Raw genomic sequence first — 16,575 nt, 5'->3', positions numbered from 1 at the left:
CATGAGTTCCTTCAAACCTCATAACTTTTAAATACGAACTTCAGTAACACTCCAACTGATCCAAAAGATAATCATCAAAATAAATCCACCACTTAAAAGGCAGAGTAATCCCACTACTCCCATCAACCATTCCAACTAAAAAAACTCCACCAAAGTCAGTCGAAGGCGAAAAGCCCCCACAAAGCCCAGAAGGCCCAAAACGCAAAAAATAAAACAAAAATAATCTTAATTGTTTCGAAACCCCGCCAATTACGTAGCTTGTCCGTGGCTATCCTTTTTCTACTCCTTCCGAGCTTAAATCCAAAAACCTACTTCACAATTCACATTCCAGACAAGCAACAAAGACCCATTTCACCAAGGCACGAGCAAAGAACATCCCAGAGATGGTTGGCCATGAAGAAGAGGAGGGAGGTGAGGAATACTTGTTTAAGGTTGTGTTGATAGATGACTAAGCTGTGGGAAAATCAAACCTTTTGTCACGTTTTGCTAGAAATGAGTTCAAAGGCAACTATTAGAGTAGAGTTCCAGACCCAAGTGGTGGAAATTGATGGGAAAGAAGTTAAAGCACAGATCTCGGATACTGCTGGTCAAGAAAGGTTTAGAGCTGTTACTTCTGCTTACTATAGAGGAGCTGTTGGCGCTCTTCTTGTTTATGATATTAGTAGGAGGAGTAGCTTTGATAGCATTAAACGTTGGCTTGATGAACTTACCAGTAAGTTTATTTCTTTATGTTCTTTCCTTTGTTTTTCCTTTTTTGTTGTTGCTAAGGGAATGTATTTGAGATTTGAGAAAGAGAGGAAGTGATAGATGATAGTATTTTTTTTTTTTTTAAGGGGTAAGAAAATTAGAGCTGAGTTAAGAATTTACTGAGATTCATACCTTTTTCTCGAGAAAGGATGTTTAGAAACCATGCAGGAAATTCTGTTACAGTAAATTCCTAAAATGCAGATCCAAGCGGGGATGAGGATAACAAAACCCAATTTTCTAAAATGTGTTTATTTAGACTTTTTACTATTACAAACTTTTTTCATGTCTAGCTATTACTTTTCCTTTCTTTCTTTTTGAGTATTTAAGGCTTTGCATTTTGGTGGGGTTTGTGCATTGACAAAAGCTCCTTTCAGATTCTGTGCAAAAAGTTTGTAGTATACCTTTCTTGGATGGTGCCAACTGCCCATTGTTCCTCCTGGTCTGACAACTGATCAGAAGATAACAGAAGATTTGGTTAAGCAAAGAGAAAATTATTGCTTATCTTGCCCCTTTCATAAAAGCAATCTTTAATGCACATATACAACCATTTGAAAGTTACATCTTTAGGTGGAGCTTACTTTTTCTGGTTGGTTTTAAGGAATAAAATAGAGACTATTTTTTTGATCCAGAAATGTGAGAAGTTTCCACCTTTTAGGGAATGAAATTAGATTCATGTATTTGGTAAAAAAAATTTTAACCCCATTTAATTAATCATGCATGCAGCTCATTGTGACACTACTGTGGCAAGAATGGTGGTAGGGAACAAATGTGATTTGGAGAATATTAGAGGTGTGAGTGTGGAGGAAGGCAAAGCCTTGCAGAAGAAGAAGGCTTATTCTTCATGGAGACATCTGCCCTTGAATCTACTAATGTTCGGACTGCTTTCAAGATTGTTATCCGGTAAATCTACAACAAAGTAAGTAGAAAAGCCCTAAACTCCGACGCACATAAAGCCGAGTTGTCTGTCAATCAAGTAACCCGGGTGAAGGATGGGGCCAACTCATCCAAGTAGGGTTTCTCCTGCTGCGCTAGATGATCTCTGGTCTTTCATATTCTTTCACTACACTCTTTCTCCAGAACTGCTGCGGACCCTGTTACCATTTCCCATTCTCCTACAGTCTTACCTTGCGAGCTACATAGGATTAAGTTTGTCAGTTTTGGTGCTTCTCATTTTTTATCTTTTGGTAATCATAAAATAAGACTGCATTTATATTCTAAGATGTGCCATTTGCATTGTTACTTCCCCATATTCCAGAGGTGAAGAAGAACCTCTTTAAATTGTAAGGTTTGACAAAATTGCGTGATTTACATCTACCTCTACTCACTCGCTTCGACACACTGCGAGATTTCACGTATGGGAGACCCTTTTTATCATTAAAACGGAAGAGCAGAAGAAATGGTGCATCCACCTTGCCTGCCCTGGAAATGACATGAAGTTCTTATATTCACATTTATATCTCATGTGAATGTTATTTTCAGTTGACGCCCGTAGATTAATACTCTTTTCACAGTAAGAAATAGTCACAAAAACAATCTATTAATTGACATTTGACAATATAAACAAAGAGCAATTCAATGCAGCCGTCACATTTCATGTATGAAAGCTCCGTCACCTTAAGTCCACATGCAAAGCAAGTTTAACATCTTCTAAACACATCTTCAGGCTTCTTTCTTTCCCTCAAGTTGATCCGAAGGTAAAGACAATGTGATTTTCGATTGATGAGTTGTGATAAGGAATTGATTGAAGACAATATACCAAACCAAGAGGGCACTCAAAATGGCTTATTGGTTTCCACCTCCAGAGCTATAATCCAAATATTTTGGTGTATAGGCTAGGCAACCAGAGTGGTATGTGCACCAAGATTGCAACGTAAATACCAAAAAGAATGAATGAACCGACAAGAAGGACTCCATTCCTGACCATGCTAGGGAAAATTACTGTCTGCTACAGCTGCAACATCTCCAAGGGAAGAAGCTTAAAGAACTTTGAATAAAACTAAAAACAGCGAATGAGAGAGGGAAAGCAGAGCAGAACACGAAGGAAAGGAAAAAGTTCGTATTCACCTGTTCAATATTACAATGTCTTCTCTATGGTGGAACTATCAGCCGAACCAAACAACAAATAGCGAGAAGTTCTAACAAATGTACATGTAGAATGGAAAAATGGCCCGTAACCCGCTAATGGCACCTAGGAGTTCATTATACTAACATCAACAAATATTTACATTGGTGGAGAAAGCACTACACACCTGACTCCCACATCAAAGGGGACTTGCTGCCTTGAATATCATTAAAAAAATTTATGAATACCCAAGGTCCTTCAAGGTTTCCTCAATGCAGATGCTGCACCCATGACAACAGCCAAGATAATACCCACACCAGCCCCAAAAGAGGCACCTACAGCTGCTGATGTCAAAGAGGATGCCTTGGCTTGTGAATTCTTCTTCCCATCTACTGTCATTGCATGCTCTTGTGCCAACTCCAATGAAAGCCTCTCTCTAGCAAGTTCCTTCAAATTTGACATGAAACAAGAAACTCAAAAATTATTCATGAGCATATGAAACTCAATGAAGCAACAAGAAACCAAATAATGTAGCACGTTATAGAAACTACATCGGGTGAGTACCACAAATGACCAGTGAGCTGCTTTTTATATTTCCTGTATACTTGAACAGTATGTTAATAACAGTCATTCAAAGTTCATCCTATTGATATTAACTATTAAAATGCATACCATGAGGAATTCATTTATGTTAATAACATACCCAAGGAATTCATTTATAAACGTTTACAAGAAAACAATTGGGTCATATCCTGAGATACCATGTTATATTCACCACAAACATACATCAACTACATTATTATTTTTATTATGGTGAGGTATAAGGAAATAGTAACTGTTCAAAAACTGATGTGAATATAATCAGATAGGATAGAATCCATTCCCCTGAACTCATAATAAGCTGTCCAGTTAGAAGTACGAGGTCAACAGATTGAAGACATTTCCATGATAAGTTTGCAACTTTATTAAGCAAATAGATCCAGAGATAATATGGATTATGTTTTTCTTCAACAACTATTATATGAGGCAGATGTTAAAAAGGTCAACTGTATTTTCAACTGCCCGCCATAGATACACCAAAAAATAAAAAAAAAAAAAGAGTCAATGTTATCAAAGCAAATACATACCGCTGAAAATTTTAATTTCTATCACAAGATTAACAACTATGTATTTTTCTTTATTATTCTTCACTTTTTTTAGCTAGTTTCACCAATAATTAAGCATATCCAAATCTATAAATCTTTTTCTTTATAAATTCTCCAATGCCTGCAGACAAGGAACTCATTAGTAGCTATGCATATTCAAAGCTATTTATAATCTATTATAAAAAAAAGCTATTTAAAATCTATAATTGTACCTCCAGGGAAGCTTCTTCATGGCTCTGAAGAACACGGTGGACAAGATGGCAAAGAGAATTAACCCCCTCCACAGGGAAAACAGTATCTTTCCTTTGGAAAGGCCGGCGAACAAGGTCAATGGGAGCGGATAGAAGCTTCTGAACACCCATTCTCCCATTAGAATCTTCACTTATAACACCCCAAGGCAATGAAGCACTAACAGCACCAGGCATTACATATGGACAAGAATTGATAACTTCAGTGGTGCTTAGAGATGCTTGATATGCCTGAACAACTGTACTAATTGCAGCTCTCTGTTGATGTGCACTAACAGAAAATTTGTTTGTTATTGCAAGGACCCAAGGTATTCCAAGAGCTTTTGCCTCATCTAATAGTAGTGAAAGGGCTGGGTATTGCTGTGATGCATCTGAATGATTGTACCGAGGTATCTTATGGGATAGGTTATGCACAAGAACAATTAAATCAGTCTTCCTACTAAGGTCACGGATTCCCCTCCACAATTCATCTTTGAACCGAGAGGCCTCCATGGCCAGCTCCTACAACATACAAAATACACGGGTAAATAACATATAGTGCCAATTTCTTTTAAGACCCAAAAGGTGGATATTAATTCATATAATACCAATAAAGTTCTGATTGCAGATTAGTTTCCACTGCCGAGACCATTGTTAACACAAAAATCTTTAAAGCTATATACTGAATAAATTTAATTTAAAATGTTCAATTGCAGTACCACCCTAACTCCACCACACCAGCCATGAATTCAAGGAAAAAAAATCCAGGATAATATGAGATACTGCAATATTGCTATCCCACTGTATAGGCATTATCATCTTCGAGAACTTCGGAAATCTATTCAAACAAAATAATACCGCATACAAAAGTGGCCTAAGGAATAAGGAATAATGACATTAAAGACATAAAATCTGAGGCCAGCTGGCATAAAAAACGTTTAATCATAAAACATTATCTAGTTTCAACTATATTCCTCAGATTTTCACAGCAAACGTACCTGCAAATTTACTCCAGGTGAATCAGAGTAGCATAAACCGCCAGCAATACCATCCTGAAAATCAGCTTCTACTTGTAGATTTTCAATATTGGTAATAGTTGTCAATTTGCCTTGACCCAGTATTGCCTTGAAAAGAGAGGTCTTACCAGCACCCTAGTAACCATAAATAAAATATTCACTACCCAACAAAGTAATGTAGAAAGCAAAAAAACCTAATACAAAATTTACGAGTTGGAAGTGAAATAAGAATACCTCAAGACCAAGAAGTCGCACCCTACGAGTTCTAACATGAACCTCCTTCGATGCAGTTGTAAAATCACTAGTACAGACTATGAAAAAGTCACTTAAACCATCTGGCCTTATGTATTTTTCTTGATGAGATGACGCCATATTATGATCTCTATTCAGATTAACAGTGTCTGAATCAATTGTAGGATACACAGCCATCAAAGAATCAGCTACAATCTGATGCTTAGGAGGTCGCCTCAAGGGAGCTCCTACTAAGACTCTTATTTTTTGTAGTTCTGGTGGCTCCCCATTCCCAGAAGAGTAGGCTGGTGCTGAAGGAAATGATTCCACAGTAGTTGAACACCTGAATAAGAAACAAAATCATGTAAAAATGCTTATCATGTACGAGGAGAGAGAGAGATTGGTGCAACTTTGACTATGTAAGAATTGACCATTTTTTGACTATGGACAACCATACCATTTGCCATTTACGTGAGCATGAACCAGTGTGCAGAGATGCAACCTGAATCCAGTAATATCAACCTTCAATGGTTCTGCATTCTTCTCACCAGGAATACCATTCCACCCAAGAGGCACGATGGAAGTAGCTGTACGAATAATAGGAGACTCAACAATATGCCCAATCTCTACAGCACCTGCAACTGCAAGGCCAAGCCATTGTTGCAGATGTGGAAACTGTTGCATTTGCTCCATTCCAAAGAAAGATGAAGCACTATCATTCATGCAAAGATCGTAAATCCTGGAAAAGATATATATAATGAATCACGTATGCAATCCACTAACAAATGAACCTAAGGAGGAGTTGTTCAACTGGCATGTCCCAAATGAGGATAAACTTTATCTCCAAGAATATCTTAATTGTTTCATAAATTTCATTACTTTTATGCATAAAACTAGTCAAAGTTGACACAGAGAGAGAACGGATAACAAGAACAAAAAAGCAAAAAGAATGAATAATGAGAAACACAATATCAAGTACATTATGATTAGTGAAACATCATATGAGGATATATAATAGACCTCTTGTCATCACTTATATTGGTTCTAGTGCAAAAATGTTTACTACATGAACTATATTACAGACCAAATTCCAAGTAACAATCACTTTGCCAAGACCTAAGCACAGGTAACTCCAAATGGCCAATCTACCTAGCAATAAGAAGAACAGAAGAAGCCATCTGGGATCATCAATTTGAAACCAGCCAAGTGTTCTATTGGTAATAGCTCAATATTGAATCAAGTATAATGCATTTCACATGGTTAAGCTTAAGAAACCAGCAACATGACATATGGGTAGAAGTAGAAATTCCAAGACGATGTTGGCAGCAATTCCAACCCCTGAAACAAAGGCAGCAGGCGTGCTCTTAAGATAAGAATTTATATAGAGGGCCAAGTCTGATTGGCATATTCATTTTAGGTAAGTTTGGATCATCCAGACCAGACAACAGATATGGCCTTGGAATCAATTGAAGACTTCTAGCACTAGGCGTAGCACTTTTTCTTAGCCAGCCCATTTATCATTCTTCACTTTGACTTATCTTTTTCAAATGCATAGGAAACAGTTATGGAACCTTGATACATAAAACCTAAAAATGCCATGTTCTGAAGTGTTCATAAGAAGTCCACCCAATTGATGCAATAGTTAATTATTTTAGGGAGAAAAAATAAATAATAAAAAATACTTGGATAAATAATAAGCTCATAATTTATGAATAATTATATTACATAACTACACTCTTGTTCCAACTCCAGTTCTACCTGGAACCTGGAATTAGCGGTGCATATGTATTTTCTGTAGATGACAGGAAGAGCATTTTCGGCCAAATGACTAGGAAGCAACAATGTTGGGTTCATCAACAGTTGATACGTTCAGGAGTTATATGCTATATTCTTCAATTTGTTAAGAATTACAAGCCTTGTTTGGTCACTTTATTGACTGATGTACTCTGAATCAGTTTTTATGTTTTTGCCATCATGAATAATCAAAGTATAGTAAAAAATTTCAAAACATAAAGGTCAAAATCTGCTATTTACGGGAATAAAGATGCTAGCTGATTTAAAAGAAGAAAAAGAAATGCAACATCAAAATTAGAATTTAGAACTAAACGTTAAAATACACAGCACTAGGAGTTAAACCATTGAATAATTGATCATCACCTTTGAAATCGAGACCTATATGACTTCATTGAATGAGACTGAAATCGTTCCCTTAATTCAACAATCACAGATCTGACCTGAAAATGTCTTTGCCAGAAGAAAGCAAACAAAATGACAGGTTGAAGAAGACATAATCACAGCTCATATATAAATCATATACATCAATGGCTATTGAAAATGGCACCACTTAAGTTACTAAGTATTAAATACCAAATCTTCCTAGCAAACAAAGCCTAGACAGAAGCTGCATAAACAAAGCAAACTCATACCGATGTCAACTTTGAGTACTCTGCACCTGAGAGTGATTCCACAGATGAACTCCCCAATAGATACAGCTGTCATGAGTGAATTTGTTTAATCATTTATTTATATAAATAATTGAAACGGTAGCATTACAAACTTGTGGCAACCTTTAAGCATAGTAACATTAGGAGAACAGCTCAGTATGGTGCCATGGTGCTGAAGAAAAATAAATAAATAGATAACCTATATCTCACTTTTCCAATTTGAGTGACAATAGTTGCAACTATCAGAAAAGATGACAAAAATCCCAAAGATATCTCAATAAGGCAAATTGAAATATAAGAAAGCTCAATAAACTTTTTATGAAATTCCAAATTCCAAACCTAAAATATATAGGCCAGCAGAGGTAAGACCTTAGGACCATTCCGAATCAGGACTAGTTTTACAGAGAATGCCAAAGAAACAAGATTGTCACCTGCCCCTCGACACATGCAGTTAATTGTTACTAAGAAGCAACTATTACCAATTGATTATAGCAATGAAAATTCCAATTTAACTTATGGATAGCAAATAAACAACAACAACAAATTATTATCAATATTTTCCACCTCCATGCATGTAGCTTTAAGATAATTGAAAAACAAACAAATTAATGAAGTATTCCTTCAAAATATGTACCTGCCCAAATGGTACATATGAAGGTAAAGAAGGCACTCTACGCCACCTCTTTTTGTCACCGCTACCATTGTTTTTTTCAGTTAACTTTCCAGATCCCATGTCTGACGCAACATTATCAGGGTCAGCAAATGGTTTAAGAGATATGCCATCAGTACCCTCTTGAATTTCAAGAGACTGTGGTCCAACAACTACATCCTCAATTGAAGATGCAGTTGTTGAGTCAGCTGCAGATGGCTCTATGGGATCAACCTGCTTTCCTCTGTATTTTTTAAATTGTCTTCTAACACTATCTAGCGGAACAAGCCTCGAAAGCCTCCAGAAGGGACCCTGGACAGGCCCTACTCCTATAACCAATTTCTCCCCTTCATTCTCCTTTAGCTTCTCTTCCTTTCCTTTTTGTGACCCTTGTTCATTCTTTGATGTCGATAAACTGGTACTTCCCATGTCAGAGGACATTAACAAACTTTGTGCATTATAGTGATGAAAATAGGCAGGTGAAAGGATACGAGGTACAAGATCTTCAGGAATGCAGTAACTCTTGAAATAGTGCTGCCAACCTTTTATATTAACATAACTAGCAAAAATGAATATAGACCACAAAGAACAAACACATTAGCTTCAGGAAAAAATAAAATAAAAGGATAATTATTTCAGAAAAAAGGTAGAGCACTCACTCTCTTAAAGCTGCATTTCCTACTGGAGGTTGGGAAAATGTTATACACTTGACCTGAACCTTTTCGGTTTCTTTTGATGAAGATGATACAGCAATGACCCTCAAAATGGCAAGGGTAGCCAATGCTGCGACCTACAATATCAGACATAGATAAGGTGTGAAATAGATAGTCAGACACAACATGCCAAGTAAATCTTAAATAAAACAGGCTGATAAAACTTACTGCTCCACCAAGTGAATGTCCACATAATACCAGTTTCCTTTTCTTTTTCTGAGCAAGCCTGTACAACTCTAAAGCGGGTATGCCTTTAGCACGAGCCATGAAGCCCTAAAGATAATAAATTCGAATGAAAATGATTAAAGAAATAATTACACATAATCTGTAAGTATTTACCATTATACATAACAACTAATTACGTTAAATTGTGAACAGGGTTAAAATATTCAAATCTAGTAAGTACAACGGCAAAAACAGAAGGACATATCCTAGAACATAAATTCAAATGATATTTAAATGATAGACTGTTACCATACCCGATGGGCAGCAGGTTTAGGCCTATCTTTAATCTGCTTAGGTTTTGATTCCAGTGAATTGAACTGGTTTTCTCCATTTACTTTTTGTATTTCACCTTGGTTGGCTTCATTTAATTCAATCCGGTCAATATCCTCCATAGCATCCTCGTGAAATATAGCACCTTGAAGTATGTTTGCATCAGCCATGACATCTCTTAAAAAAAAACAAGAGAACCAAAAAATCAAGCATTTGAAAGTAATAAATAATTAGTCAAACTACAGATTGGCCATGCTTACTTATACTGCTTGGTTCCAATGAAGGAAGCAAATAGTGTATCGCCTGCTTCTGCCAACAGATACCTGCAATAAGAGAGTTGCAAAATTAAAGAGAACCAATAACTGTAAAATTCAAAGGTAATATCTCAGACAACTATGTTTGCAACTAATTAGTAGGCTAGTAGTTCATAGTGGAGTACCATCAAAGACCTAATCCAAACCAAATGCAAACCAGGCAATCAGCTAAATTAATCTCCTTATGTCATTCCACTCTATCTTGAGCAACATCCCAGTTTAGATCTCATGAACCGTGATGTCATCTTCAAAAGTACAATGGATACTCACTCCTACATTCAAATTTATTTATGATGTTCTCCTCTATTTTTACTTTCCTTTCTATTTAACCTCATTTTGTTTGCATTAGGAACAAAGCTACACAGGCATGTTTAATTGTGAATAACTAATGAGAAAATAAGAGTGAATTCATAGGAAAAAACGTTTTCACATCCATATGTAATACGACTTTTACATGGTCAAATAACTAATGTTTATGCGTAAAGAAGCAATATGGTAATTGTACAAAAACTAAATCATCACCACCAACATTGTTATAGCTTGCTATTGTGGTGCGAAGTGATTCATCTGAAACTAGAGTAAATAAGAAAGATTCTTTACAACTACGTAATTGACATGAATAAATAAAGGAGTATAGTTAAAAACAAATAACCTGTGTGGAACATCATCCAAAGAAGGTTGAACACGTTCTAGAGAAACAATTTGTCCTCCAAAATCAGCCTTATATTTGTTTACAGCTCGAATCATCTCAGTAGCAGGTTTCTACATGATCAATTTCCGTTAGCTTTTGATTCAAAGTATAAAATTTCTTTTGTGATTAAACATGTATTAATCTAAACATTCACCTTCAAATTATACATTTTCAAAATAAATTATCAATTTATAATATTTAAAAAAAAAAGATATAAATTTGGCCCAATGGGAAAAAGTTGGAAATTGCGGTAATTGTTTTTACCTTGTAAACGCACTCGGAAAGGACCATGCAACAAAGAATGTCTTGCAAATCGGAGAGGGAATCAGCTTTGACCGCTAGGCAAAGCTCTTGGAGCTGTATCTTGTGTCTCTCATACTCTTGCTGGAGTTTCCGGCGATGTACTCTGTCGCCGATGTTCCACGGCGGCCACTGCCACCTCATCGGCCACTGAAGCGGACCCCACGAGACTTTGAGGATCTTGGTTCTTTGGTCCCTGATCCACGTCTCCACTCTGCTTTGTATTGATTCCATATTTCGATCAAAACAAAGTTTTTCCCTTTTTTTTTTCTTTTTTTGTTTGGTTTGTCTGCGTTTGGATGTTACCGATGAGATTTGAGAAGAATGTGGTAAAGGGCGAATCCGAGTTTTATTGAGGAAGGCCAAAAAGGCAAATGCCTTATGCCTCAAATGTTTAATTACGTGTGCCTTTTTTTTTTTTTCTTATTTTCCTTTGTTTTTAAGAAAATAAAAATTATAGTATTAGAAATTATAAATATGCAAATGATTTTTCTTTTATTTCTTTTTTTTTCCTTGTAGATAAAGGATTAGAAAATAAAAATTTGTTTCCGAGAAATAATGCCTGAATTCATGCTGAAAAAAATGGAAGATCTTAATAAATTATTTTTTAATTTTTTTAATTTAAATTTTAATCACCAAAATTAAGAGTTAATTATTCTATTAATAAATTATATAAATCTAAAATCATTAATTAAATACTATTTAAAGGAATCTTACCCTTAGATGATTAATTTTAGTTTAAGGAATAAGATTAAACTTTTAACTTTCACTGTAAATGAACATTAATTAAAGAAAAAAAAATTCTTTGATTACCTGTTCTAAATGAACATCTATACATGGAATTTGTAATATCAAACACTCCAAATTTCACAGGTTAAAAAAAATTAGTTTCTTAAACTTGTATTTTAGGGGGAAAAAAAGGTCATAATTGATATAAACTTGTGTTCTTTTCTCCCCTTCCTTGAAAAGTAACGTAGAGTTTAGAAACGCATTTAGATGTGAACTTTCAAGTTGATGGCGGTTGCTTCGTCCTTGCTTGTTTGACTCATCTTCTGTTTCCTGTGGAAAAAGATATGTATATTTGGTGGTTTTGTTTAACACGGTTAAGGACCGTGGCCTAAAATTTAAATCCTTGAATTTGAATCTCTTGGCCTTTGATGGTAGTTATCATTTGAACAAATTTAGTTTACAATGATAATATTAAAATAAAGACTAAAATATTAAAAAAAATTATTTATATAAATTTTTATATTTTTATTTTATTCAGATAAATACTTATTTTTTATTTAAATTCAAATTAAAAATTAAGACTTATATAGATATTAATTAAAATTTGAAAACTTATTTGGATGTAAAATAAAAATAATGACTTATTTAAATGTAAAAAAATACAAAGTCTTATTTATGTAAAATAATAAAATTTAAGAACTTTTTTTTTTAGCCAATAAAATATGATATCTTTATAAATTTATATTTGATGAAATGTTTCATATTTTTTTTCTTCACATAAATGCATTTAAAAAAAAAATAGTACTCAGTCAATTCTTTTTCAGAATGAAGCAAAGCCCATATTTAAGCACGGGCTGAGTACTCAGGCAATCTCCAGATGTCTCGAGGCCCATCAAATGAGGGTGCCACAATAAGGGCCATAATGGTCAAATATTTATGGGTTCTCTCTTTTTACCGAAATAATTACGGAGTTTTTACTTGTAATCCATTTTTTAAAAACATCCAATTTTTTTTTACACCCAAATTTTAAAAAATATTTTTTTATTTTTTATTTTTTACACTCCACAAAATATTATTTTCCTTTTCCTAAAATTCCTTCATACCCATTTAATCTATCTACTCAATCCCAATATAAAGATAAATTAACTTTGATTTTTATTAAAATTTTATAAATTAAAATACAGTATATTAAATTTTTTGTGTGAAACCATAAACGAAGCATTTTTGTATATTTTAAAGAATTCAAAGATTTGTATTTCTATAAGCTTTTAAAGTTCTTTATCATCATCGGTTTTCTATTTGTCATGAGTATCCATTTTCATAATATACTTGATAACAGCAATAGTTTTAATGGTTTAAGATTTGTGATAAAAATAAGAAAAAGAAAAAGCAAAGAAAAATCTTAAGAAGAGGAAGAAGAAAGTAGATAAAATGTAATTTTTCATAAGTTACTTAAGTAATTTTATAAAAGGATATTTTAAGACTAAAAAAATATGTGAAAAAATATTTTTTGGTGCATTTAAAAGCTCAAAATATTTGTGGGTTTGCAGTCTAATCCGAGGCCATTGTAAATGACATAAAAAAAGAAAAAAAAAAAAACCCTGGTTTCTTTATGGGTCTCTTTCTATTATGAGCTTTGACAGGCCGCCAAGGCCAATACATGCCTATGTTTGGTCCATTTTATGAAAGAAATTTTTAAATAGTTTATTGTTCTTAAAGAAAACAAAAAAAAAAACTTGCGTAGCGAAACATCCATTTTTTATATAAATAGGGCGTAGTTCGATGATAATATTAGTAAAAGAAAATGGAAAGAAACAAAATGCAAATAGGCCTACATTAGGTTGGTTTTTTTTTTTTTTTTATAAGTCTGAAACTAGAAGAGAAATTTTGAAAATAATTATTTTCTATCTGGAGTCTTTATTTTGGGCTTCCTATCAAATAAGGCAAGAGACAAAGGACCACACCATTTCAGAGATGATATGGGCATTAACATACAAAGCAGTCCAAAAAACTCCTCTTTGGGCTTTAATTTTTGTAGGTCCACAGGGGTGATTCATGAAGGAACAGGACAACAATGTTTTTGTCAAACTAAGCTCATTGTCCTCACGCTGCCCAAACTATGGCCAACAGAAATTTTGGAGTACTTGAGCAGTTGAGCTTGAGGGAGCCCCTCTTGCGGCACAGGACTACATGAGTAAATAGGAAATCCTAGATTCAAATCTTTTTTTTTTAATTTATAAAAAATTGAATCACTATCGTTATCTACAAAATAATCATTTGTATTTTATTACATAGTATAAATTTTATTATTATATAGGCAAATCATATAATTTTTAATAAGTTAAAAAAATATGATGCTACATTAAAAGTAAATAGCTTTATATTGTTTTTGGTAAAAAAAAAAAAAAAGGCAAAAGATAACTGCCACATAAAGGATATCATATCTATACCCAACAAGGACGACCCCAATCGCTTGGTCAGGCAGAATCAATCACAGCTCGAAACACAAAGAAATTGACTGGAAAATCAACATAAATGTTGCGTCTGTACTGAAGAGGTCAGTCCATCTGTCATGAACCTCGGCATACCCCACATTAAAGAAAACTTGGAGAATGCTCCAACCACTCCAAAAAATGATTAGTCTCTGTGCAACGTACTTGTCAAAAACTCTAGTTCCAACCATTGTGTTTTTCGTGGATTAGAAAGAAAGCAAGAAGTCTATGAAAGGCAAGTGTAAGAACACTATCAAGCCTGACTTACTATACTAGTTGGCATTGACTCATTGTTACAATATAATTTAGTCAAATCAAAGAAGAAAATGGAGGTTTGGTTCGAGACACACACATAATCCCACCAACCTCAAAGACTTTAAAGTCGTCATTATCTTTCTTTTTTTCTTTCGGTTGTTAAAGACTTTAGGAGTCAACCCCTCTTTTCTTTTGTTTTTTTTTTTTTTTTTTCTCTTCTTTATAGCAATTTCATAAAACTATTTTACTGCAATTTCGTCCTCTTCGATTTGTTTCTTAGATGACTACAAATGACACTGACAATTAATCTCAAACACGGTTGGTTTCACTAGCAAGTGGCGGCTTTTAAGAGTTTTATATTGATTTTTGATCCTAAATAGATCGAAGTTTCCCGTATCTTAAAACAGGTTAAATTCAATTAAACGTATAGAAAAAGACAAGTTTCGTGTAGATGTAGTAACGAAGGCTTATTTGTTTTCTTTCACTTTCTGTCTTTCTTAATGCACAAATAATTATTAATAAATTAAAAATTATTAAAATGGTGATGAAACGAATCTCGTATTTATTAAATTTAATATATTTTGAAAACATAAACATGATAAGGGTTTTTTTATTTTATTATTAATTGATTTTAAATTAAACATCAGTTATAAAATTTAAAATAATAACTTTAATTTTTAATTAGACAAAAAATAATCGAAATAGATGAAAAATTATAATTTAAAATATTAATTAAATATTCTTTTTAATATAAATGATGAATTTGTATTAGTTTTATTATTTTATTGAGGAATAAACATAATTGTAATTATAATAGCAAAACTTGAATAAAATTGAAAAGCAGTAACAAAATTTCATCACGAAATCATAATAATATAATAGGTGGATAGGATTGAGCAAATTATTACGGTTTTGCCTGTGGGCCAAGCCATGAACGAGGCGGGCCTCCAAAGACCAAAACAATTTAAAAATTTAGAAACAGAGTAATCGTCGGGAAATAGTGATGCTGCTATGATGTCATAACATTATAATATGTTTTCCAACAAAGTAGTAATAGTATATATATTTATTTAGTCATCCTGGCATCATCATGACATATGGCCCCATTTTCTTTTATTTTCTTTCGTGTCATTTTATTTTCTTTCGTGTCATTTTAGTCCCACTACGCAAATTATAAAAGCTTAGGTGATTTTTTTTTTTAAATGTATTTCGTACAATGAGTTTAATAATGGGTAATAAATTATAAATTATAAATTTTATAAATAGTATAAAGATACTATATAAATTAATTAAATTAAATTTATATTTATTAATATTTTTATTTGTTTACAAAACAAATTCTTTTAATTTAAAATAAAAAACAAGAGATTAAGAATTTAAGATTTAATTCAATTTATTTATATAATTACTCTTGAAAATGATATTCAAGATGTTAAAAATTAGAATTTGAACACTTATAATTTTTTTTATTTTCAAATTGCATTTTTCTTTAAAAAAAATAAAAAATTAAGAGAACTCAAGTATTTTCATAAATGATTGTTTCAAAATGAATTCTTTGTGCAATCCAATAATACCCTTTAAAAGTAAAAAGAAAAAAAAAATCACATGTTGTCCAAATGGGTTTAAGTGATTAAAGAACCAAAATTCTAAAAACTGAAGTAATATTACATTCCGAAGAAGTTTCGTGTTAAAACGTTATTATAAATTCAAAAGAAAATACAAATGCATTCGTGGCTAAAATAGAATGATAATAACAAGCACGGATTCGTTTAAATCTAGTAGCTATTGTGACTGAATTGACTTGTTCCCCTTCTTTCCCTAACTCCTCTTTTGGAAATTTGTGTGACAGATTTTGTTCCTTGTCTTTGATTAGATGTACTCATGTACACGAAAACAATCGTTATTATAGTTTAAAAACTTCAAAAAGAAAAAAAGCATGGCCCCTCGTGGATTGGGTTCACATGCATCTCTACCAACTACATACTTAATTGCATATTCAAAGAATTCGTCTGTTTTCATTTATAAGTGGAAACCAGAAAAGCCACCGTGGGCTTTACGTGGGTCA

The 16,575-nt window shown here is 33.3% G+C and overlaps 1 protein-coding gene and 1 pseudogene across 10 annotated transcripts; one reads left to right on the top strand and one right to left on the bottom strand.

The window, feature by feature from the left end:
* Positions 1-246: 246 nt before the first annotated feature.
* Positions 247-1,965, top strand: LOC111305467 (ras-related protein RABA5e-like; annotated as a pseudogene). Its single transcript, XR_016331418.1, has 2 exons — positions 247-712; positions 1,471-1,965. The product of XR_016331418.1 is annotated as a ras-related protein RABA5e-like (transcript).
* A 209-nt stretch (positions 1,966-2,174) lies between these two features.
* On the bottom strand, positions 2,175-11,351 carry LOC111305465 (uncharacterized). 9 transcript variants are annotated; one of them, XR_002692009.2, is made up of 15 exons: positions 10,999-11,351; positions 10,696-10,805; positions 9,990-10,052; positions 9,714-9,906; positions 9,403-9,507; positions 9,181-9,311; positions 8,507-9,080; positions 7,855-7,920; positions 7,586-7,662; positions 5,886-6,167; positions 5,432-5,771; positions 5,180-5,332; positions 4,167-4,703; positions 2,812-3,256; positions 2,175-2,698 (listed from the first exon to the last, which is right to left on the bottom strand). XR_002692009.2 is itself a non-coding variant. In XM_022903034.2 (14 exons), the coding sequence occupies exons 1-14, from the start codon at positions 11,266-11,268 to the stop codon at positions 3,068-3,070; spliced, it is 3,090 nt and encodes a 1,029-aa protein (XP_022758769.2). In that variant the 5' UTR covers positions 11,269-11,351; the 3' UTR covers positions 2,789-3,067. The 9 variants fall into 9 exon arrangements, 6 of the variants coding, with proteins under 6 accessions (XP_022758769.2, XP_022758772.2, XP_022758776.2 ...); XR_016331416.1 differs by having other exon boundaries at positions 2,266-2,698; positions 2,997-3,256; XR_016331417.1 differs by lacking the exon at positions 7,855-7,920 and having other exon boundaries at positions 2,266-2,698; positions 2,997-3,256.
* Between the last annotated feature and the right edge of the window lie 5,224 nt (positions 11,352-16,575).

Source organism: Durio zibethinus, chromosome 21, assembly GCF_047325235.1.
Source record: "Durio zibethinus cultivar Kanyao isolate XHJ-2024 chromosome 21, ASM4732523v1, whole genome shotgun sequence".
Taxonomy (NCBI): domain Eukaryota; kingdom Viridiplantae; phylum Streptophyta; class Magnoliopsida; order Malvales; family Malvaceae; genus Durio; species Durio zibethinus.
This window is presented reverse-complemented; position numbering and strand designations above follow the sequence as displayed.

Excerpts from the sequence above, each read along its gene's own strand:
- LOC111305465 (XM_022903034.2), bottom strand. The coding sequence starts at position 11,268 with ATGGAATCAATACAAAGCAGAGTGGAGACGTGGATCAGGGACCAAAGA. Across the intron at positions 9,907-9,989 it reads ATTGGAACCAAGCAGTATAA|AGATGTCATGGCTGATGCAA; the intron begins GTAAGCATGGCC and ends TTTTTTTTTAAG. Across the intron at positions 9,312-9,402 it reads GACATTCACTTGGTGGAGCA|GTCGCAGCATTGGCTACCCT; the intron begins GTAAGTTTTATC and ends CTGATATTGTAG.